Source organism: Zeus faber, assembly GCF_960531495.2.
Source record: "Zeus faber genome assembly, chromosome: 22".
NCBI classification, from domain to species: Eukaryota; Metazoa; Chordata; class Actinopteri; order Zeiformes; family Zeidae; genus Zeus; species Zeus faber.
This window is the reverse complement of record NC_137209.1, coordinates 18,715,182-18,740,099: the sequence shown is the minus strand read 5'-3', so window position 1 is coordinate 18,740,099 and position 24,918 is coordinate 18,715,182. Positions and strand designations below refer to the sequence as shown.

General features: G+C 43.6%; 1 protein-coding gene across 1 annotated transcript in view; it reads right to left on the bottom strand.

Annotated features, from left to right (window-relative positions):
- The window catches only part of actn3b (actinin alpha 3b), a 38,662-nt gene extending 14,884 nt beyond the window's left edge, over positions 1-23,778 (bottom strand). Inside the window, exon 1 of the mRNA XM_080023088.1 lies at positions 23,414-23,778. Within this exon, the coding sequence (XP_079879214.1) occupies positions 23,414-23,548 (135 nt within the window). The 5' untranslated portion in view covers positions 23,549-23,778. The remainder of the gene's footprint in view (positions 1-23,413) is intronic.
- Positions 23,779-24,918: the final 1,140 nt, after the last annotated feature.

Genomic DNA, 24,918 nt, shown 5'->3' with positions numbered 1-24,918 from the left:
CATTGTCATCTACTATTATAAGTGTCTATTTCCAGCCATGCTGGATTAAATTTACATTTCCCAGTAATTATCTGTCGTAAAAGCCATTCTGGAAAATTTTTAATTCTCTTACGATTTCAATAACAAAACCAGGGGGATATCACAGGGTTTCAATGATCATGTTTTTTTTCAAGGACTTTTAAAGCACTTCAGCACCAAAGGGGGCATTTTCAGGGTATTCCAGTACTTAAATTTCTGAGGATGAAATCCAAGCACCTTAATGACCTGGTAAGAACCCTGTAATAATAATAATAATGCATTTTATTTGTATAGTGCTTTGAGGTACTCCAAGACCCTTTTACATCACATAAAACAGAAAGAAAACACATGGTTAAATACAGCAAAACAAGATTACAGCAAAAAGTGGGGAAAACATCAAACAATATAAGTCCAAGGGAAAGGGGAGAGGGAGAATCTTTCGTCCATAATTACCTAAAAAAAAAATCAACCGTTTTTAATGGACTTGAATCTCCAAAACTCCGCTCGGTGACTAATGGACTTTATAAGCATTTTCCTGCCGTGCCAACAACTCACTTCTCAGCGGAAATCAGTTGAGAGACGGAGAGAAAAACAGAATATTGCATGAGGACAATGGAGTTGACAAATGCATTCCACGCACAAAACAATTTTAAAATTCTACTTGTACTATCGAGTGCATTTCCGTCTGTCAATTTAGCAATACTATAAGTAAAACTAGACATGTTAAAACTAGACATTATAAAAACTAGACAAATACTTAAAACCAGACATTTTAAGTATTCATAATTGAGACGTAACAGTAATTTATCCTGTGCATAGTATCAAATGTTGTTCTATATATCAGTTTTGTATTTTTTGGCCCATTTGTATATATTTGACCTTTACCTCTCTTTATTACATTTTTATTAGTTCTCATTTTATTACATTTTTTATTTTTTTTAATTGCTAATGGTCTGTAGTGAAATGCACCAAACCTCACCAGAACAAACAGTCAAGGTTCAAGCTTTAAAAATAATGTTCTTTAAATCATGATTTGATCCCAGACATGCACACTAACTACTAGGCTTAAAATCTGACAAATCCACTCATTACTAGTGTTTTTTTCTACTGTCATCAATAATCCTGCTTACCAACATTTCAGTAATTTTGAGTCATGGACAAGGTATCATTCAATGCGTTTATATGCACTTGAATAATCCAAACATAATTGGGTAAAGGCAATACTTATAATATTTAATACTTTTTGGTGGGAAAGTAAGAGCGTTTGATGAGGGAGATGAATATCGTGAGATGTTTGTACTTCCTGTCAATAACCCAAATACACTGCTCTCCGTCAACGCATTATTCCCAACACATGTAAACACCTCAAACACATAATTACCTTACCCCCAATACTGAGCCGAATCGTGGTATTTGTGCATGGTGCATGTAGAGGCAAAGACTACAGCTCTGTAGTTTCCCAACCTAAAGTAACTGTAGTTTGAGTAATTCCATCAATACTTTCACTTGAAACGATAGGAAGAATTGCACTTGGCCGTACTTTACACATTTCCAAACATTAACTTAGCCATTGCTCTGAAACGCCATTGGTTTTTTTTAAGCAAAAGGTCAAAGGCGCCTCGCAAAGCCTCAGCCGTACGGTTCGATCACACACACCTTTTGTTTTTTGACCTTTTCCTGTTCAAACTGTTTGGTTTTGTTTTCCCTTTGCCTCTGAAAGGTTAGCGTCATAATGATACTCTGTTCCAAAACGCCGCTTTTCTCAAAATCCATTCCGATGTAATTAGAACAATGTCAAACTTAATTTCGATCGCCTCATAAACCCCCGCCCCCCCCCCAGGGGTATGCCGTAGTTCTATTAGAGTAAAAACACATAAAAAAAACAATAATACACTTCAACATTATTTCCCCCGTGTGTGTGGATAATGTCAGGACAATTCAATCTGTTCCATCAGGCACAACTATTCAGTGGTGTTCCCAAGTGTGTGTGTGTGTGTACACACACACACACACACACACAAAACGACTGCACCGGCTGAACTAGTAACTACAGATGGTGTGTAGTTGATGGAGAGAGAGAGAGAGAGAGAGAGAGAGGATTGAAGAAAATAAGAAGAGGGGAATAAATGAGGAGAGGAGAGAAGAGGAGGGGAAGGGTGTAGGACAGGAGAGAAGAAGAGAGGGGATGAAAGGAGGCGAGGAGAAGGAGAGGAGAGGACAGGGGAGCAGGAAAGGAGAAGCGAGAAGGAGGGGAGGAGGAGAGAGAGGAGCGAGTGGGGAAATTATAGATGCTGCACTTTATTATAGATGCTGCACTTTATTAGTAGAAAAAGAGAAAGGATGCCATTGATTAATTCAATCAATGGAAGAAGGGAGGGAGGAGTGGAGCGAGGGAGGAGTGGAGCGAGGGATGAGCGGGACAGGAAGATAAATGAGAGGGAGAGACGCATCAGCTGCTACACAGTCATTTGTCTAATAAGAAACAGACTGAAAAGAGAGGGGAAGACAGGGAGAGAGGAGAAAAGAGGAGAGGAAGTTAGCAGAGGAGATGAAAGGAGACAGGAAAGGAAAAGGAGAGAGGACGGGAGAAAAGAGGGAAGGAGGGGGAGGAGAGGAGAGGAGGTGGGAGGAGAAGGGGGTGTAAGAGAGGAGAGAGACAAGCAACGGAGGAGTGGGGGAGAGGAGGCGGAGATAAAAGGAGAGGACGAGAGGAGAAGATGAAAGGAGGGAAGGAAGGAGGAGACGGTGAGGCGAGAGGAGAAAAGGAGAAGAGGAAAGGCAAAGGAGGAGAGGAGTAGAAAATGATGAGAAGGGCAGTAAGAAAAGAGGAGGAAAGGAGGAAGATAAGGAAGGGGGTGAAGGGAAAGGAGGATGAGAAAAAAGGAGGAAAAGAAGGGGAGAAGAAGAGGAGGAAAGGAGACGGAATAGAAGGAGGAGTGGAGAAAAGGGGGGGCAGGAGGAAAATATTGGAGGGGAAGAAAGGAGATGACACGAAAAGGAGGAAAGGAGAGGATAAGAAAGGAAGAAAGGAGGAAGAGCAGAGGAGGAGAAGAAAGGAAGACAGGAGAAGAAAGAGGAGGAGGAGAGAGGAAGAGGGGAGGAGTAGAAAAAATGGAGAGGAGGAGGAGACAGAAAGAGGAGGAGGAGAAAGAAAGAGGAGGAGGAGGATGAGAAGAAAGGAAGAGGGAAGGAGGAGGAGAAGAAAGAAATAGAGGAGGAGGAGGAGAAGAGGTGTCCAGCATGTGCGTCTCATGACCAAATTTAGAAAGGCTCCTACAGGCCAAGGCCAGGCCAGCTGGGGGGGGGCAGAGGAGCCACCGAAAGAAGGAGGGAGGGCTAAATCGGGTAGAGGAGGGGTGGAGGAAGGAGAGGGAGGGAGGGAGGGAGGGAGGAGGAGGGGAAGGGTCTAAATTGGGCGGCTATGGGACACCAATGGACAGCTGAGAAGGCAGGATTCCTGATTCCTGAGGGTACGACTCCAAGACGCAGAGAGAGAGGAGGGGGGAGGGAGGTAAAGGGGGGAGGAGCAGAAGGAAGGACGGAAGGAAGGAAGGAGGAAAAAAGGAAGGAGGAAAAAAGGGTAGAAAATAAAGAGGAGATTGTATCGGGGAAGACGAGATGAAGAAACCCACAATAAACACACAGACTGTGTGAAAACATTGCGGAAACCACTGGATTTAAATGCAACAGTTTAGTAAAAACTAAAACCAAATTAAAATCGACTTTTAGAAAGAACTTAAGATTTGATAGTCTTACAAACGACTCCGTAAAACGTTATAATAAAATTTTATAAAATTAAATTAAATAAGGAGAGGCATCTTGAAACTTAGTCTTCCAGGGCGGAGAGCATCAAAAGTCTACTGTTCAAAAAGCGAGTGGTTTATTTAAACCCGACTCATTTCCATGAAAGAAAACGTAGAAAAAGTAGGAAAGCTCAAGTCAAACGCCCCCAAAACCAGCTGAAAAACTGCAATATGCACGATTGTAGTCCAGTTAAATAGCCCAAAAAGTAAAATAATAATAAAATAAAATCATTGCATTGATACATTATATCAATGTGTATACATCTGAAATGCTGTATAAGGAAACAAGGTAAATAGATGCATGTACGTCTTCAACGTCACACCAACTACCTCCCGTTATCACCTTGAGTCGTTTTATCTCCCCCCTCTCAGAGACGTCCCTCCCCCCCTCCCTCTCTCCCCCTCCACCTGTCGGGTCAATCCGTCTGCCAGGGCCTTCTCTCAGGTCCCTCTTGTAAAATGAGGTCATGGCAGCCCGAGCTAAATGCCTGCCATAACTACATCCACCACCACCCCCATGCCCCCCTGGGTGAAACAGTATGGCAGATTCTCATTTCAACACACACACACACACACACACACACACACACACACACACACACACACACACACACACACACACACACACACACACACACACACACACACACACACACACACACACACACACACACACACACACACACAGTCTGACGCAACCCGAGCGGCGGGGCGTCACCGCTGACCTCAGAGCAGCGGAGAGATACCCCAGATGCAGCTTCTGCCGTTTAAAAACTGCGTCGCTGACGCCCAGGAACCACAAATACCATACAACAGAAACAAATAATAATAACTGCGTAAACCCGCCGTCTCAATTTGCGACTGGAATTACTACGTTGTCTACTCTCCAAAATGCACCTTCATCATGCTGCTTTCGGAAAGATTGTGATATTATCGATAGATATCGTTTTGGATTTTGTTTTCTGTAATATAGTTTTATATTGACTTTGGAAGTCATTTTAACTGTCATTGCAAAGTAATAAGGCCACAATCAAGGAAAAAAAAAAAAACCCAAAAGGTAACTACATTAATGTGAGCGATATCGATATAATAGTAATATCGTGATGTAAGAACAAATATCGTCGGGAACTTTCGTTATCACAATTGCAGGCTGTGTTACAAAAAAGTATTACAGTTTCCTGAACTTTACAGACTGTTCAATGGTCATAATATCCACATAACTAATGGTAGTTTCTCTTGTGTGTAAATATCTTCTGGAAGCACCAATAGCCGCCCCCAAAATATCACCAAATTATCGATCCTGGAGGTATTTGGTTAAAAACTTTGTGATATTTGATTTTGTCAATATCGCCCAGCCCGAGTTCCGACAATTACGCAAAACCTGGGCAAAGTATTAATAAAAAAAACAGTGATTGCACACTCACTTGGGCAAAATGGGTTTGATAAGTAAAACCTCCAAGCAGGGCCGTCACCATTATGACATTTTAGTTGACGGTCACAGAAATAATTCAAATTCACAATTTAATCGTTTTCTTTTGGGACAAGTTTTTGCAGAGGAGCTTCCCAATGACATTGAACATCGCTATGGCCTCAGCGTCTGGCCCTACTAAACCAGTTAATTTGCCTCAACCCAACTGATAGAGAAGCACCTGATAAACCAGTAGCATTCTAACTTTTTTTCTAACATTGGTAACCCCCCCGTCATTTGAATGGATTGTGGAATCTGAAAACAACAGCGATTAAGTAATAACTGTGACAGCTCCAGCACTGACGCTAAACACGCATGCACGGCCCAAATCATCCAACTAACCGAGGGCCATGGTTCGGTTTGGAAAAATGACTTCAAATGACCCTTTGACCTCTGGGTCTGCTACGTCACCTCAGACCGGAACTGTGATAAAAATACAAACGGACGACTCGACTTGCGGCAACATTCTCTTCATTCCAGCCGGTTCTTGAAAAAGGTTTCTACACGTCGGTGAAGCGTCTGTATCCTTCAACTCAACGTATACACGGCAGATATTTGTGTTTTTCAAAAGTGATGTAAAAATAGCCACAACGCCCCTGTCCACCAGTGGTACCTTTGTCACACCTCGTTTCGATATCGTCACACCCTGGATTCTAAACACAATCACATTGGAACACACACACACGCGCTGATGTGTCTTATAAGGTCATCATTCTAGTACTGTGCGCACACAGAAATTAATTTGTTCTAAGCTTAATATAATTGCATGCGCCCATAAGCACATGTATACATCACACACACACACACACACACACAGACCATTAGTATCATTTGCGGTTCACCACCAGAGGCCAAACAAACAAACGGAAACTATGACCGACGATAATAAAAACTACAGCTCATTCTGAATAATACCGTCATGACTTTGGACGGACACATGACAATCCATGTGTTTCACTGCAACGACTGGATGAAATTTATGGTTTGGTACGCACTATAAAAAACACCTGCCATTTACTGTGTACGTCCCTTGTGACGCCAAAACAGCTCGGAGCCGTGGAGGCATGGACTCCATAAGACCTCTGAAGGTGTCCTGTGGTATCTGGCACCAAGTTGTTCGCAGCAGATCCTTTAAGTCCTGGAAGTTGTGAGGTGGGACCCCCATGGATCGGGCTTGTTGTTCCAGCACATCACACAGCTGCTCCATGGGATCGGACCCTAACCCCGCCCATCCACATGATGTAGAAGAAAACGTGATTCATCAGACCACCACCTTCTTCCATTGCCCCATGGTCCAGTTCTGACGCTCACGTGCCCATTGTAGGTGCTTTGGGTGGTGGACAGGGGTCAGCATGGACACTCTGAGCGCTCCCATACGCAGCAAGCTGCCATGCACTGTGTGTTCTGACACCTTTCTATAATAGCACCTTTCACTTTTTCACCAATTTGTGTTACAGTAGCTCTTCTGTCGGGTCGGACCAGAAGAGCTAGACTGCACTCCCCGCGTGAATCAATGAGCCTTGGGCCTTACGTGGGGCAGTGTGGTGCCGAAGGTAGAGCGGGTCTTCCAGTAATCAGAGTTCCTCCTCCCCTTGAGCAAGACACTGAACCCCTAACTGCTCTCGTTTGGCAGGTGTCCGCCTTGCATGGTTGCAGCCACCATTGCAGTCATTTACCATTTCGGTGCCCGTGACCCTGTCGCCGGTTGTACTTCCTTGAACAACTCGGTAGGTACTAACCACTGAATACAGGGAACACACCAGTCATCTTACCATCACAATTTGGCCCTTGTCACAGCCGTTAAGATCCTTACGCTTGCCCATTTTTCCTGACACACACACACACACACACACACACACACACACACACACACACACACACACACACACACACACACACACACACACACACACACACACACACACACACACACACACACACACACACACACACACACACACTAAGACATAAAAAAATCATAATCATAATGTAGCCTGTTCCCAAAAACTCCCTACAAAAGGATTGAAAGACCCAGGGATCAAATATAATTATAGACCCAATTATATAATATGTTCATGTAAGGAAAGCATATAATTATGTAAAATGTTCCTATGCACCAAAATATCTAATACGATACTTTTATGGCACAATATTAAAAAGGACTAACATTTGGAAAAGCATATACCCCAAAAATAAAGAGTGAATTTCCTTAAGAGGCTATTGATGCATTGAGGCATTCACCTGGTGTTGATGAACAAAATTAGATGTTATCAATACAATTGCGGGGGTAAAGAGTGAAACTTTGAGTTTTAAAAGTTATGGGTTGTCTAAGAATAGAAACCCTTAAACCTGAATTCCCCTTCCTCCGAGTTTACTTTTAGGTTGACTGTACATTACCGTTCTTGTTCACCGTTTACATCAAAAAGGTAGGTTTATTTTATAGGTTTACATTTCATATTCATCGTTTACAGTCATTGTTAATTACCACACCTCCACGGTCATTGTTTAACTCCAGGTAGTTTTTTCTTTTTTCTATTAATTTCTTAGCTTTATTGCATGTGCCGTTTTTTGGAAAGGGCTGGACCCCTAATTGCTGTTGCTCCTATTATTACAACGCTGCCTCTTTTATTTTTAATCTTGTTGTTCTTAGGGCAAAAAGTATCTGAAACAAAAACGGCAGTACGTACATGAGACATGGTTGCGGTATCGTTAGAACCGGGAAATTTCAAACGTCTATCTAAATTTTGGGGCAGAAATTTGTGGAAAAATTGTCTTTGTTTCATCCGTTTCGGGAGCGGGCTGCTTTGTGTCTCGGAAGTCATCCCCCCCACAGCAACTTGCGAGTGCGACACTAAGACAGACAACCTGAGCCGGTGCTGCGTTTAAAGGAAACTCTGAAAACTATAACTCGTGCTGCGTTTGGCAAAACATGTGACACAAACAGCCAATCACATAGCAGGAGCGCCGGTGCTTCCTCCGCTCTCTCCCCGACGGCGGCGCTCTCCGGCCGACAGCGTGCAGTGGGGATGAGTGCCCCTGGAGCTGACACGGCTGGTCTTCCTCAAAGCAAAATTTGAACCTTGAACTCGAACTCGCCCTCCAATCAGAGCCCGGTGCGGTCCCCATCCCCGTGAAGGGAGAGCAATTAAAGAAAGAATCCGTGATTTTCAGTGACATCTGGTCTGACACAGTCGGAGATAGTTCCTTGGTCCGCTCCAAACTTCCCCGCATATAATCACAGAGCGCAGATTCGGGAACCTCTGATTATGGAACGCTGGAAACCTGTAATAGGTACCCAACATGACCGGACCCTGTGTATTGCTGCCTGCAGCTTTTTTTTTATATATATATATATATATATATATATATATATATATATATATATATATATATATATATATATATATATATATATATATATATATATTATTATTATTATATATATATATATTTTTTTACAGTTACTTTTAAGTTCATATTTATCAACAGGTGTATTGTATATCGCCATATTTTACCGTTCATTACTGGGTTTATTGCCTAGTTTACTACCCTCCCCCATCCTCTCATCAACCTTGAGGTTTGTGTATTGCCATTAATTTTCTCTATTTCCTTATTTTTAATGGAAATTTCTCATTTCCCTTCATGGATGAATAAAGAATACATCCATCCTTTGATTGAAAAAACTATTGCAGGTCCACAGAATCTCACCTTGAAATAAACCGATATCTGAACCAAACCACTGGGCTCCATTCCGAATTCATGACCTCACATCTTCTCTACCTCTGCTGTAGATTTATTGGGTCTTTTATATGTACTGCATGAGACAGGGTTTTCGCTATGAAACATTGTTTCCCTGAAAGTTATCTCAATGGAGACGAGACCAGACCTCCAACAACCAACCACAGACCAGACCACCAACCCCACAATTCACAACCTAAAATGAGCCATACAATGTGAAATATATAGAAATCCATTCAGAGAGCCAAGCAAACCACTTGCTATAATAGGGGATATGACTGAAATTTAGACACTCCCACGACCACAGAATATATTATTATATAGCTGATATAATACATTCCATGTAAATTACGCTTTTGTGGCTTATACGTGCACACGTTTGCCATGAAGAAGTGCTGTAAAAAGCTATTTTCAATTGCTATTACTACTGGGAGAAGGCACCAATACCAACCTGTGGATGCTCTCATGCTCCACACAGATATTTCTACAAACTTTAACGTAGGACTGATGAATGTATGACGACAGAGCTGATCTAGGTCCAAGTGAAAGTTTAAATTAAACCTTTGGATTAATGGGTGTGGCCTCCGGGTCAACTTTGACAGAGAACATGGATTATCCAGACTAAAACCCAGCACCAAAACCAGACAGAAGGAGCTGACTAGTCCTTCATCACTGTGTTGTGGGGATGGTGTGGTTTCAGCGGCCACACCCGTCCTCGTCTAGGTAATCGGGGCCCAGGATCAGTGTGGCTGTACACCTGTTGCTAGTTGATTGGTCTAACGAGCAACAGGTAAAAACCCCCATCCCCACACAGACAGGAGAGGAGCCCTTGTCAAGACATGCTGTGCATCTGCTCCAGGCTTGTTCCACCTAGCCCACTCAATACACAATAAATTTGTGTTTTCTACCCCCTCGTCTGTGTCTCTGTGTCGGAGGGCCCTGAATACACCTGAATCTCCTTAGTCTAGGAATTCATAGTCTACAACTAATTCATCTCAAATCAAGCAATGTCTCAGAAAGGCATCTTTAAATAGTGGATTAATTCAAGTAGGATAATGTTAGTCCTAATTTGGATTAAACCTAGGGATGCTAATTCTGAATTATTTTTCTGACCGATAGCCGACCCTCGTTAACCGATCATTAACTGTTATCCGACAATATTAAAATACAGGGCACTTTCCCCCGAAAAAAACCCCCAATTACGATGTGTTTATATTGGACTTATAATACAAATAATAATTTGGGGAATCATAAATACATTTTCCATATGCACAGCTCTCTGTGTATCCTGATCATGGAGGGACAAAAACAGTGTTTTATTTGGAGGGATTCCATCCGCATAACCCCCCCGTTTAATATTGGCACTGATCAGCCGAATCTGATTAGACTGACAACATTCTGAATCGGGTCCAGCCCTAGAAATAATTAATCAATTCAACAAACAGACATATACAAAGGAAACCCCCATATGTTCAATGGACTGCCCCTCCCTATTTTACCTGCTTATGCTTTTACCATGCGACAAACTTTTATAATTTATTTTAGAAGTTTAACTCATATTACATCTGTCCAAATTATTTTTGTTGCTTTACGGTTGAACGGTTAATTATTAACATCCCTAATTAAACCCTGTCTGCGAAACAGCCATTACCGTTTCCGCCGCCTCAGGGAACTTGGTTCCTGTGTAAACAACTAGTACCATAGAAGTAGTGACAGGGAGCTGGCAGCGGCGGCAGAAGGGGAGTTACACCACGCAACAGGTGGGGCGGACATTGACGAGGCACCAATTCCTCCTCCCTCTCCTTTAAATACTCAGCCATTCAACCTAAACCACAAAGCCCGAAGCCCTGGACTTGAGTGCCTCATCGACCATTTGGGACAATGACATAAGAGCAAAGCGCCATCTTCATAAACCCTGGTCACTGCCAGAACATAATACATACACTCTAAGCCATCTCCCTCAAACAGCAAAAACACCCAATTTTTCCTGTTTTTACCTGACGGAAAAGAAAGGGAATTATTAGCATTCCCCAAATAGGTTTTGCCGTTTGATGAGGTCAACCCAATGATGTTAAAGTCACATCAATGTCATAGTCACATTTGAACTCAAAAGGGAGAAGAAAAAAAAAAAAAAGTCCTTCAATGGAAAGTCCAAGTGATTGACTTCCACAAACAAACAAAAGATCTCAGATGAAATAAACATTTTACGACATTATGGTGAAAAACTACACCCACGCCTTCCCAAATTTGTAATCGCTATAGGGTTGAAGGACCATGAAGCTCTACTTCTGGCCGACCAGCATGTACGACTTATCCAAGGAGATGTTTGTACATCTGGTAAACATGGATCAGTATGGCGTCACAAAATGACATTGGTTTGGAAAGGAAGGAAACGTATTTTCGGGGACATATTGGTAAGAAAACACCTTTGTGAATGCAAGTACCATATGCGCATTTGAGTCGTTAGAATTGCCATAACTTTGGCATCATACCATGTGACGAGCCGTTACAAACTTCATTTATCCAGGAAAACCAGACGTTTTCCCCAAGTTTCCCAAAAGTTCTGACAGCTCAGCAAACCATGGTTAAAGGAATACTCTCCCTGAAGGACAGAAGAAACGGCCTTGTCCTTAAAGGACCGCTTTTATGGCCATGATGACCATGCGTTTCTCCACCGGTGACCTCGGAGGTGACCTTGAGCAAGTCATGGACTGTGACCATCTGTTGAGTGTTTCTTTGGACGGGAAGCCATGCCGTGAAACAGGGAGAACGTCCAAGTGGGACGGCAACAATTTGGTACTGGGATTTCGAGTCGATCTGATAAATATAAAAAGCGCTGACGAGGCAGAAAAGGGAGAAAATCCGACGGGGATAAGAGAGAATTTAGCGCGGATAAGAGGGAAAACAATACCTACCAATGCCTACAGGAAACCCTATCTTAATGGTTATGGGGCTTTAAAGCTAATGAAGGTTATCATCGCAGATACCAAAGTGACACACACACAAGCACAGACAGCCTCTTGTGTGTGGCCGATGTCCAAACCTGAATATTATCGTCTATGTTTAGAGGATGAAGGGCCTAGGACACCTCTCCTAGCGAGCAGGTGTGTGTGTGTGTGTGTGTGTGTGTGTGTGTGTGTGTGTGTGTGTGTGTGTGTGTGTGTGTGTGTGTGTGTGTGTGTGTCTACCGCCAGATGCTATGGAGACATGCAGCAGGCATGAGGGACTCAAGGGAGCTGGAGGACAGGTGTTCCACCTGATAAATAAGACAATAGCACCACACACGCACAGAATTTACCACTGGCCCCATATGCCAGAGTGAGTTGTAAACACTTACAAACCTGTATTGTTAGTTTATATAATATACAGCATATAAACATACTTTTACGATAAATTCTTATATTTAATTATTAAAATGTTATTAATCATTATTAAAGAATTTATGATTTATTTCTTAATCTCTACCCCAAATGCTTCTACACACAATAATTAAGTGATTAAATAAGGGCCCTGTAAAGAATTTTAAAAAGTTAATAAAATGTCTCAATTACATTTAAATTGTTTGAATTCCAAAAACAATGTGAAAATTAGTAATATAGATTGTAGTAATTGTTATATAGAATTGTGATATAGCTCATTTGTTGCCAGGTTACGCAACCCATTTCCCGCTGAAATTAAACACCACTGTGCTCACAAATTTATTGAAGTCAGATGGTATGACTGAAAAGTTGGTCGTCAATGATCATCAGGTATAAAATGTCAATATATCGATATGGAATCTCACCAACATCGGATCCAATCGATATTGGATCAGATAAAGAACCTTTGTACCGAAATTCAATGACACTGAGGTCCTGGCCAACACCCTGTCCGGCCTTCGTCACATACAAAATGATCCCTCACACTGTAACCACCACGTCACAACAAACAGGTGGTTAAAAGCACATCACACGAGGGCATGACCATGTGTTCTCGTTACGACATGATCAAGGTTATCAAAATAAATAAAAGCATCCAATAACCGTGCGCCACAACACCGATGAGTCTTTATTACGACCCCCAAAGAACGGTTTAATGAACAACCCCAAATGACCAAATTGATTGAGACCCTGTGATCACTCACACACACACCCCATCATCACACACACAGTCAATTCAGACCCCACCATCTGTGCGTGGATCGAAGTATTAATGACTTCATTTTTTGGTGTGGGGGGGTGGGGGATGCTGTGTGCTCTCCATCCTGCTCCCTTATTCCGGGACCGCACGGTTCTGACGTCTCGCTGCTTCCAATTAGCGGCGAAGCTACCGCAAATTAATGACGCCAGCCAAAAAGTGACAACTCAACTGTGACACACACACACACACACACACACACACACACACACACACACACACACACACACACACACACACACACACACACACACACACACACACACACACACACACACACACACACACACACACACGCGATAACATGCCGTAAAACTCTGTCACCACAGAAGAACATGAGGAGCGTGCAGCCTATTGAGCTTCTTCATAATATTCAGACAACACGGTACGGGAGCCGCTCCTACACCTGGAGAGACTTAACCCCCTAGTGGAGACACAGAGAACAACACGACGGGCGTCGGGCATGGCGCGTAGCTTCCCGACGCAGGTCGAGGTCCTGACGTCGGCGTTTTCAAAGCGCAGCGAAAATATCCAAGGCCTCAGTCTACCGTTACATATGCTCCCACTTCCCTCCTTGAAACTAGGAATTGAATTGATTGGCGGTGTGAACGATGGTGTAAAGAGTTGGAGGAGTGGGGCTCCAGACCCCCGCCGTTTAATGAGCACAGTCGGTGGACATCGATGATGATGATGATGAGGGAGATAAATTGGTTTCGGAGCATATTGCGGGTTAATGAGAGTATGGGGGCGGCAGGGGGTGGAGTGGGTGGCGGATTGGGTGGAGTTAGGTTCTAATTTCAGTGGGCGTTTCTCCTCTCTGTGAACTGCCATGCAACACGCCCCCGGACAGATCTCAGATCAGCTCATTCCAACGGGGAAGAAACTTGACCACCTTTGACTATGTTTGAAACAGCAGCTCCCAGCATTAATTTCAACGCAGAAAAAAAAAAAAATACAAGTCATAGTCAGCACTTGGTACTTGAATGCATTTTTTTAATTTTCAAGGACTTACAAATATATAATCACTTTTGAGCTTGATCTTTTAGAAATTAAAATAAAATTTAATCTTAATGAATGTCATTGTCTATTATTTACACACTATCTAGAAATCTATTATAAAGTTCATTGTCATCTACAATTTTAATTGTCTATTTCCAACTGAGCTGGATTAAATTTACATTTCGCTGGAATAATCGTGTCCTAAAAGCCATTCTGGAAAATGTTTTATCATGTTACAATTTGAAAAACAAAACCAGGGGAAAATCACAGGTTTTCAATTATGTTTTTTCAAGCACTTCAGCACAAAAGGGGCTATTTTCAAGGTATTTCAGTATTTAAGTTTCTGGGGACCAATTTCAAGCACCTCAGGTAATAACCCTAAGAATCTCACTTGGTTTGTACAAGGGCTGGAAGCTGGAAAATGCGACGACTCTGAAATGTAAACTGTAAAAGTGTCCAGAAATATATTGAAGAAAAAAAATAATTTTAAATGCTCAGTTTCTGCCACTACAAAAGTCATTATAATGGTCCCAGTGTTAACTGGAATATTAACCATAATGAATCAGATGTCCATCATAGGTGAACTCATGTCTCATTAACAGCCTCCACTCAAACTCTAAATCCCCTTAAAATACTCTGTACAGCATCTGAACATCAAGGTGTAGCACAGCATGCACTTTGTCAGAGAAGCACAGGATTATGGAAAAGATTACTGCAGCTTTACACCAGCCTCGCCCAAAAAGTACTAATAAATGTGTAATTGCCATACTAATGTAGTAGACCAGTATTTGTACCTCATACACACACAAAGTGAATAACATTGCTCATCTCGTTCCGGTGGCATTTTTCAAGGGGATATATTAGGCAGCAAGTGAACAGTCAGTCGTTGAAGCAGCGTAAGGATCTGAGCCACTTTGACAAGGAGCACATTGTGATGCTAGATGACTGGGTCTGAGCATCTACAAAACCACAGGTCTTGTGGGGTGTTCCCGGTATGCAGTGGTTAGTGCCTACCAAAAGTGCTCCAAGGAAGGACAACCGGTGAACCGGCGACAGGGCCATGGGTGGCCAGGGGTAGTGGTTAGTCGGCCGACTAATTGGGCCGATATTTGCACATTTTGAGATAATCTACAAATGCCTGCGCTCGAGGCCAATAAACAAAAAATGTCTGCAGACTAGTGTTGTTGAAAATATCTCTTTTTCCCATACATATCGATTGTGATTGTGTTTGAAACGGTCTCGATACTCATCGTCAGCACTATAGATATACCTGTAGCAGCTGCTTCCTCGCTCATTCTTCTCTCCCACAGCGAGTCACGGACAGCGCTGCAGTGCCCAAATAGCCCTGCCTCCTCTCACTCCCTTGCTGTCTCCACAAATTAAAATATGAAGAAGTTGTATTACTTTCAAATTGATGAAAACAACAACTGCCTGAACAAAAAAGTACGTCTGATATATTTTAAGCCTAAAAGTATATGAAAATAGGCTTAAAATATATATTAAACTACCTTTTTATTTTTTATTTTCTCAGAGCCTCCTTATTCCTCCGTGGCCCACTAGGGGGCCAATACAAAGCACAGTTTGAATACCACTGCTATGAACCAAAATAACAATTCCTTCAATATTTTTGGCCAAGATGATGGGGATAATGGAGCGGTGAAAGATCCTTAAACCCAGCGAGGTTATTCCTAATGTAAAATCCGTAATTTTTATTGCCAAAGGCAGCGTCTGAGCAGACACTTTGATGAAAAACGAGCGCAGTGAAGAGCCATTTGGCGTCCCACCTACGATGACACACGGCTTCAAGATGGCCACTTCCCCGAGCTCATCAATCAACGTTTCTACTTTCGCTCCCTGGACCCCGACGCAGTGTAGTGTTTCTGCCGTCACCATTATGAGATTTGGGAACCTCTCCCATGGTCGCACTCACTACCGCACATGCTTACAAACTCATTTTCAACAGCAATTCTACCCCCACCCACAAGAAAGCTGCCGCGCACATGGAACCAATGATGTACGTCATGTATAAAATAAAAGTAATAATAATATTAATTCTGTCTGATCCACTGCCATGGCCTCGCAGGGTTCCTGCATCAAAGCAGTTTATAGAAGCCTCCCTACATGGACACGGCTTCTGGAATAGCAACTGCTACTCGATCCCACTCCATGCTCTCCCATTACGTTTCAACCTCCGCCCCCCACCACCACCCCCACACAAAATTTACATCTAAAGCACCACAGGACTGCTGCAGAATTCTTTAATCAACGAGATAAATACACTTTTATTGCTTTCCCTTTTCTGCGCTATGGCACCATTCCGAGGTAAAACGTCCAAGGCTCCTGGGACATGTACTCCGGTGTGGTGCAACGCATGATGACAAAGTTAGATTGTAGTTCCTATTTCCCATTCCGGAGTTAATACATTTCGAGAAGATCACCACATCCCACACACAAACATAACTTTAAGCACAATACAAATTAGCTTGAAGCACCATATGGGAGTACAGAGAAATTCATTAAATAAAGAAAAAATGTTTGTTTTTTGGGGGGGTTAAAAAGCATACACGGGCCATTTATTTTCCCTCCATCTCTTGAGGTTTAAATCCACTCCGTGTCCAAATTAATATTAAAAATTAAAAAAGACATGTTTTCATAGGAACACACACGCTCCATCATTTACCAATTAATCCATTCATTATTTAGGCCACTAAAGAGGCACTTCAGTGCATAGAATTAAAAATAACGCTCCGAGGTCCAGAGATCCCCCTGGGCGGAGGAGGGCGTTTCTGCGGGGGAGTCACATGACCCCGACAGAGTGAATTGCGGGAGTGAATTTGCCTTCACCATCATTTATTCTCCTGTTGCATGCTGGGATTGGAGCACCAGGGGCATTGATGAAGGGCTGGGAAATAAACGCAAATAGTAGCATTGTGAGATTCACACACACACACACACACACACACACACACACACATACTTCCTTGCTCCTGGAGGTTCTGCCCGCCTCCAGGTTCCGGTCCCAAAGGGACACGGGACCGGTGACCCCATCTGCCTCCATTACAAAGCGGCTGACTGGTTAAAGTCCCAAACGGGGTCAGCGCAGAAGGGATTACATTACACAGCACCTCCACATCTCCACTCGCCCCCCACACGGAACCCGGAGTGGGTAAATATCACATTACTGTACATTACCGCGCAACAGCGGACTTTAATGATGATTAATCCCTTTGTCGCGCCGCTCACTTCACACTATCTGGGAAAGGGAGGCTGCGAATAGAACGTTACGCAACAGAGCGGAACTGAATATGAAAGCCAGGGGCAGGAGAGAAAGTGTGAAAAATAAATACCACCTTTTAAAGTTCTCCACGGATTAAGATTTTGCGTTTCTTGCTTGCGGAATCCCTGATAAGGCAATAAAATATCGTTAATAAAAAAAAAAAAAGGTATCGACTCTGATGCTGCGAGGACATGCCGTGACTTAAAAAAAAATAAAAATAAAAAAAACCTACTGAAATGGATCTCCAAGAGCATCGGAGACAAAGTGAGATGGCTCAGCCCGGCATCAACGGTTAAAATGTTTTACACGTCTAAAGACAACAGCCGTCAGCCTAATTTGATGACCGAGACTACTCGGCTTAATTCGATGACCGGGATCGGGGCCTTCTCCCGCGCCACGTGTTGACCCACGGAACCTTGACCGCCCTATGGCTGATGGCAGCACCGGGAGCATGGGGCCGGGGACAGTCGTATGTAATGGGTATTTATAGGTCAACGCCCGCATAAGCGCTCCTCCGCAGCCCCGGTCGGCAGCTGAACACCGAGTCTACGCGAGGGTTGGGGACGCGAAGTTTGGGGACGCGCATCAACCACGTCGCCAAATGAACCGTTCAATGAGCCATTCCCAAAAGCCATTCTTGCACAATCGTCTTGTGTAAATGGCAAAACCGGGATATCTGGACGGCTGCAGAGACGCGAGGGCAAACAAAGCGGAAAGCGCTGCGTCCCACTGGGCCGCGCATTAAGACGCCCTCCGTTTTCCGCCGTGAAACCATCTTAAAAAAAAAACAAAAAAAAACGAATATTGATCCCACATTCGGGGATAAGCTGTAGCTTCCCTCCGGGGAAGCTGCTCTCTAAGCTGCCGGGGTCTCGCTCAAGGGCACCATCCACATCTTTCCCCGCCTTTCGAAACTGCGGCGTTGTCGGATGCAGCCGAGCGCCTAAAATAACCGGCGCAGATGAAAAAGAAGGGCCAGCCAGCGGTGGCTGGCCCTCCTCTCCACAGCTTCTTTGTTTCTGAAAAGACGGAGTCTGCCCCTTTCTCGGCACATCAGCCACCCTCACCCCCCTGGATGCGGTGATTCACCATTCTGCCGTCAGTCCAAATCGAAACTACTTTCTACCCTCTCAGCACAGATGCGAATCACCCAATATAGATAATGCACCTAACCAACACCCGGTATCTGTGTAGGGACGATAATGGAAAAAATAAATAAAAATGCTAGATTGAATGTGGAAAATTTGAGATAACTAAATAAATAAATAAACCTGATTCTCAACACATCGAGCGTGAAATATCACAGAAAGGCTTTTGCGAGAGGTAGGTAGGCCATGCGATAACACTGCATATTACTCTTTTAAAGCTCAGATTTACAACTCTTGCTTTTATGTGAGTGAAAGTTTTAACTGTAACTACAAAAGCAGCGGTTTAGTATAAGCCGTGTTGCTGGCCACACATTTCTTCCCAGAAGGCAGTGGTATTCAAACTCTGGGGTGCTTCCCCCCCAACTCCTAGTGGAGCGTGGAGGAATTACAAGGGGGCGTGAACAAGTTGGAAGATTAAAAAAAATGGATCGATAAAAAAGTAGGCTAAATTCAGTGAAAATAACACATTTTGTTCATATTTTAATTTATTTTCATTATTATTGTCTTCAAATCCTAGGGAGGGGGGTTCGGCAAAAAAAAAATTAACTGAATGCAACGGCTATATGGTAAATAAAGCAGTCCTTTTAGACAGCCATCCATAAAAAAGCTCATTTAAAAGAGCAAGAGACGTTTTCGCTTGAAATTGTCATTATAAAGTAAATGTTGATTACAGTGTAATGGCCATAGAATAATGGAACCAGCAGCGTTTCTATTGGTTCCTTATAAGCATACCACCATGCAATAGGGAATGCCACCAGGTATGAATCCCTGGGAAAATTATAGATTTACAGCAGTGCGTCACAGGAAGTGCGTCAACCGATGTGCAACCATGAGTGGAAATGGCGGAGAGTGGAGCAATCTGCTCCACGTAGATCATAAACCCTTGAATGTAAAAACGACTCACTGAAATCAGTTGAGAAATGTAAACGTTATGGTATAATATCCAGAAATAACAAAGCTCCTTTTACTCCCCCGTTTACGTTACAGGCCAGTCTTGTCCGTTCCAATATGGCGGCGACGTTGACGTATCGCAACGACGGGGCGATGCAGTCAATGCGGCGTACACACACACACACACACACACACACACACACACACACACAATAAATAAAATTAACCTAAAATTTGTGACAATTTTGATGTACCTCTTCAGTGAACATGCGTCTTTCTTCTCTTATTTCCAAAGTGGTGTTTATTATTGTTATTATTTCAAGATTCAAGAGGTTTATTTGTCAAATACATATACATACATATACGTTTTGTATTGCACCTTTAAAGCTTACTAGTTGTTTAAGGGAAAAATATATACTATATATCGGATTGGTATCGGGAGAAGTATCTGTATTTCAATATCTTGAAAGAATTTTTGGTGATAAAGACCGACATCGTGGCCATGACAGCGTGTTGATAAACACGACATTCATTGGTGGGGAGATCATTTCTTTCCGGGGGGGGACGACAGGTGGGGCGGGGGGGTTCCCTTCGAGATCCATTACACCCCGAAATGATGCTCGTCTATATTTATGGGCTGATATCAGCTCCTTAAGCTGGATTTTAGATGCCGACAAGTTCAACAGAGTACAGTGACCCCTCCCCTGGGAGGTGGAAAGGTGAAATGAAAGAGGGGTGGATTTTCTTACTCTTATCTTTAGTTCATTATATTTATTTTCCTATATGCATTTCTTTTTTATCTTCAGTTCATTTAATTTATTTTCCAACATTAATTTCTTATTTATCTTAAGTTCATTTTATTTATTTTCTTATTTGTCTTTAGTTTATTTTCTGAGATTTAAATTCATTTTTTGTTTAAAGTTTGGTTATTTTATTGTCAACCTCTTAAGTTTATTGTACATGGCAAATCTATCCATTTCCAGTTTAGTGTTGGTGTATGTACATGACTTATTTTTGGGGACATTTATTAATTTATTGAGGTTTATTGTGCATTGCCTTTTTCTTCTACTCCCTCCCTAATCCCCTGTTATCATTGTCATCATCATCGCCTGTTTTGATGTGAGTGGCTATGACACTGTAAACTCCCTCCGAGGATGAATCCGTCTATCATCCATCTATTCACTTACACAGTGTTGCTTTTTGGGGAATTAGCGCCTGAATAAGTGTAAAAAAAAATAAAAAATAAAAGAATAAACAAGAAACTGTCAGTTTTCGGGAGGGGCGACCGAGACTAGAGGAATGTCGAGTATGCTCTTCTGCTTTCAGCAGAGTACTTGGGGATTATGTTGAAATAGGAAACATTGGATTAGATGGGAGTGAGAAAGAGAGCTGGAAGGAAAGGAAGGAGGGAGGAGGGTAGAGAGCAGGGTAAGTTGGAAGGTATTTTTAGGAAGACGTTTATTTGTGGGTCTGTGAAACCAACCCGGGCTGTATATCTAGTAGCTCTGCCATGTCTCTCTCTCTCTCTCTCTCTCTCCCCCATCTGTTGAGGTCTCTCAGGCTTGTCAAAGTGTGCGGGCATGCGTATGCTCATAATTTGGGGGGTTGTTTTGCGTATATGGACAGATTACACATATTCACTGGAAATGGAACGATCGGAAGCCACATAACCCGAAACTGGTCCACCTTGAAATCAATAACACGGAATAGAAGTTCCCAAAAACCGAAAAAACGTTTTATTATTATTATTATTTTTTTAATAATATTAATTATCGTTATGCACCATTGACGAAAACTTAATTATACATATTCCATAATTCAGTCATTGGTTCTTCTCGCACATTTTGATTGGGAGCAGTTAGGTTTACAATGACACGGTCAATTAATTGTAATTTATCAAGCTCGGGAGTCCTCAACGTGGGGTCCGGGTACCGCCCCCGGGGGCCTTCAAAAAGGTTTGGGCAGGTCCCCGAAAAAATTATCAATAGTTGGAAATTCACCATTATTTCATTGACAAGACGTTAGAGCCATTCGAGAACGTACAAAAACGGCTGTTTTGATCCTAGTTTGACTGTTACCCCCCAAACTAGAGCACAGACAGGTCTGGCAGTTTGGACTAAACCATATCCAACATTTAAAATCTTCCCAGATTGGGGTTCCGGGGACAAAGGTCTTATCAAACGGACTGGAGGTCCTAATGCGTCTCAAATCGAGGGGTCCTCTATACAAAAAAGCTTGAGAATCACTGAAGACCGACAATAACAACCGCCCATTTCGGGAAACTCTGCTGAGCAATGAAGGAAAATAAAAACACAAGTCACTCTCCACGTCAAACCTTTGGGTTTTTTCCCCCGAACAAATTCTGCTGCACTTCCTGTTGTCCTAGAGGTGCGACTGTCCCAAGTTGAGGCGGCGCGGGCGTCACCTCGGCCCATTGACTTTTAGTTCTGACAGCCCGTTAAAAAGCACCTGTCACCATCATCGTGGCCAGCTGGTTGCCAAGACAACGGCCCTCCGTGCCCTCAAACTACACCTTACTGGCACACACACACACACACACACACACACAGACACAGACACAGACACAGACACAGACACACACACACACACACACACACACACACACACACACACACACTTTATGCCCACTATGCGGTTGCTGCCTGTCATGCCCCAAGAATTTCATTGTACCGAATGACCTTGTGTCATTCCGTACAATGTCAGTCTATTCTGCTAGATGCTACATGTTTTGACTGATATCTCAAGATATCCATTCTTTATTATTTTTTATATATATATATATATATATATATATATATATATGTGTGTATGTTTGTTTATTTATTTATTTTTTGGGGGGTGGGGCATTTTTGGGGAATGACCGTTTTTGTTTTTATACGATATTCACACACACGACATTTCTGAGAGACAACCACTACGAAATGTGGATATCACGACCAAGCGGGCATTGATTTGAACGGCTATAGAACAGTCCATGATGTTCAGAAAACGCCTCAAAAGACAACATTTGAGTACATCGCCATGCCCAAAATCCCAGAAGACATCTGGACTGCAATATCGAACGGCGTATGGATGCATCGCCCTCCCCAGCCCTATTTGGGATGGGTTCTCCTGCGTAAAAGCTCACATATTCTCATGGCCGGTGTATTTTCCCCGGCCTGGATGGAGGGTATATTTAGACTTTGGGGGGTAACTGAAAGACAACACTGAGAAAGTTGCACGACCCAAAATATCTGCTCACACAGCTCCGGCGCGACTGAAAGGCCAGCTGCACAGACCGCCGAGACCCTCTCAGCCGGCGGCGGGCCCGGCGGGGTCGCGGTCCCGCCGCCCCCCGCCCGTGGTGACAGAAATTAAAGGAAGGGGGAAATTATCCCCGGAATTACCTTGTCCGAGAGGGTATCGCACGCAAGATGCCGGTGGGAAGCGGCGCGACTTCCCGTTTCCAGTCTCTCACATGAGCGAAGATGTGGGCGGAAGTCAATTGACACAAACCTTCTCCCCCGCCACCCCCACCAACATGTACAAACTGATCAGGTTTTGAGTTTTCCCTGATTTTGAAAAGTTTCAAAAAACTCATTTTTATTGTGGGCTAACCTTCCGGCCCCCATTGGTCTGCGTTGCAGCAGAGCGCCAAGCCCCTCAAAGTAGTCAAAGTCAAGTCAGGTTGTAAATTATGGGATGGGGACCAACTTTTTAAGAAGGCTTTTAGGGGGGGGGGGGGGTAAAAATTAAATAAAAAACACTCAATTATCGGGGACAGGGGGGGCAAAACAAACTAACAAACAAACAAACAAACAGTGCTGGGTTGACATGTGTTGGGGAGTGGGTGGAGGTCCCACCCCCCCGAAAAAAAGCCCGGAGCTCAACCCACCTTCCTCTGCTGCTTCTCCCAGGCGGGGTCCAGCAGCAGGTCCCGGTCCCAGTCGTCCTCCTGGGTCATGTAGGTCCCCTCCTGGACCGTGTAGGAGTTCGTGTATGTCATGTGGGTCTCCACCGCTGTCATCATGCCGCCTGTGTCAGGGCCGTTGGCGTCCCCCCCCTTTGCGCTAGGAAACGGGTTTCTACTCGAGCGACCACCGGCGACCTCCTCGGGGCGAGCGGTGCGTGCGGAGAGGGAAGAGGGAGAGAGAGAGAGAGAGAGAGAGAGAGAGAGACGCGGGGGGCTGCAGCGACCAGTGGCTTCCCGGTGGCAGAAGACGCTGCTCGGCGACGGCCGGGGGCTCCTTCCCTGGTCAAAAGTCACACACGTGACCGCGCCCCCGATAAGTACCGGGGCCCCAGTGCGGAGCGGCGGGCGGGGCCTCGGCGGAGGAGGCGGGCGCGCGATTGGTGCGCGGCGCCGTCAATCACGTCCCCGGGTCGTCGTCCCCCCTCCGGCCCCGCCCCCCCATTTTTTTTTTTTTAATGGCGCCACCTGTCGCTGTTAGTGACTCGCGGTGAGGGGTGAGGGGGGGGGGGGGGGGGGGGGGGAGACGGGAGTCGTTCGTTTGAGAGAAAACCGCCACAAATGGAGACGAGCCGCCCTCCAGCCCGGGCCGCCGCCAGTTCGGTTAAGGCTGCTTTGGCGAAGTGCGCCCAACTCCGAGTGGCGTCGGACGCAGGCGTCCGCTCCGTGGCGTGATGCGCGGTTGTGACTGATGTCGAGGAGTTTTTTTTTGTTTTTTTTTTAAAGTGGCGTCAAATCATTTCGAGTCACGACTCCGCACGGATCGTTCACGTGTCGCGCCCGCCACCGACTGCCATGACGACAAAGCCAGGCCCCCGGGCGGCGCAGGGAGGGGCGGCCCCCGGGGGCTTGGAGGGGCCCCCAGATGAATAAAACTCCTTTTTAGAAGTGAGTCGGCCGGTTATATTTTGCTATTAAGCTTCATACTGGTTGACATCTCTCTGTTCGTTTTGGGGTTGTTTTTTTTTTACTTTTTTTATTTATAAGGTCCTTTTTTTGTGTTTTTTTTTCTCTAAACTTTCATAGACTTTCGTTGGGTTTTATTGAGTGCTTTTGTTTTGATGCCACTTGTCTGTCTGTCCAGCACTTTGTAGGAGTGTGTTTTAAAAAGGGATATTATAAATTAAGCTTTATTTACTCACACATCAATGAACACGCACACTGTACATACATACACATCCAAAAGTATTATATATATATATATATATATATATATATATATATATATATATATATATATATATATATATATTATTTTTTTTGCCTATATTTTTTGCTGTTATTGTCACTTTGATGTACATTTTTTCCAGATTTCGATTATTTTATTAGTATTCTTGTATTGTATCACTGTTTGGGACAAAAAAATATTTTTAATCTATTTTTGTGGGGAGCCTTGCATCCAAAAATGCTCAACTTGGCAAAAGTTGCAA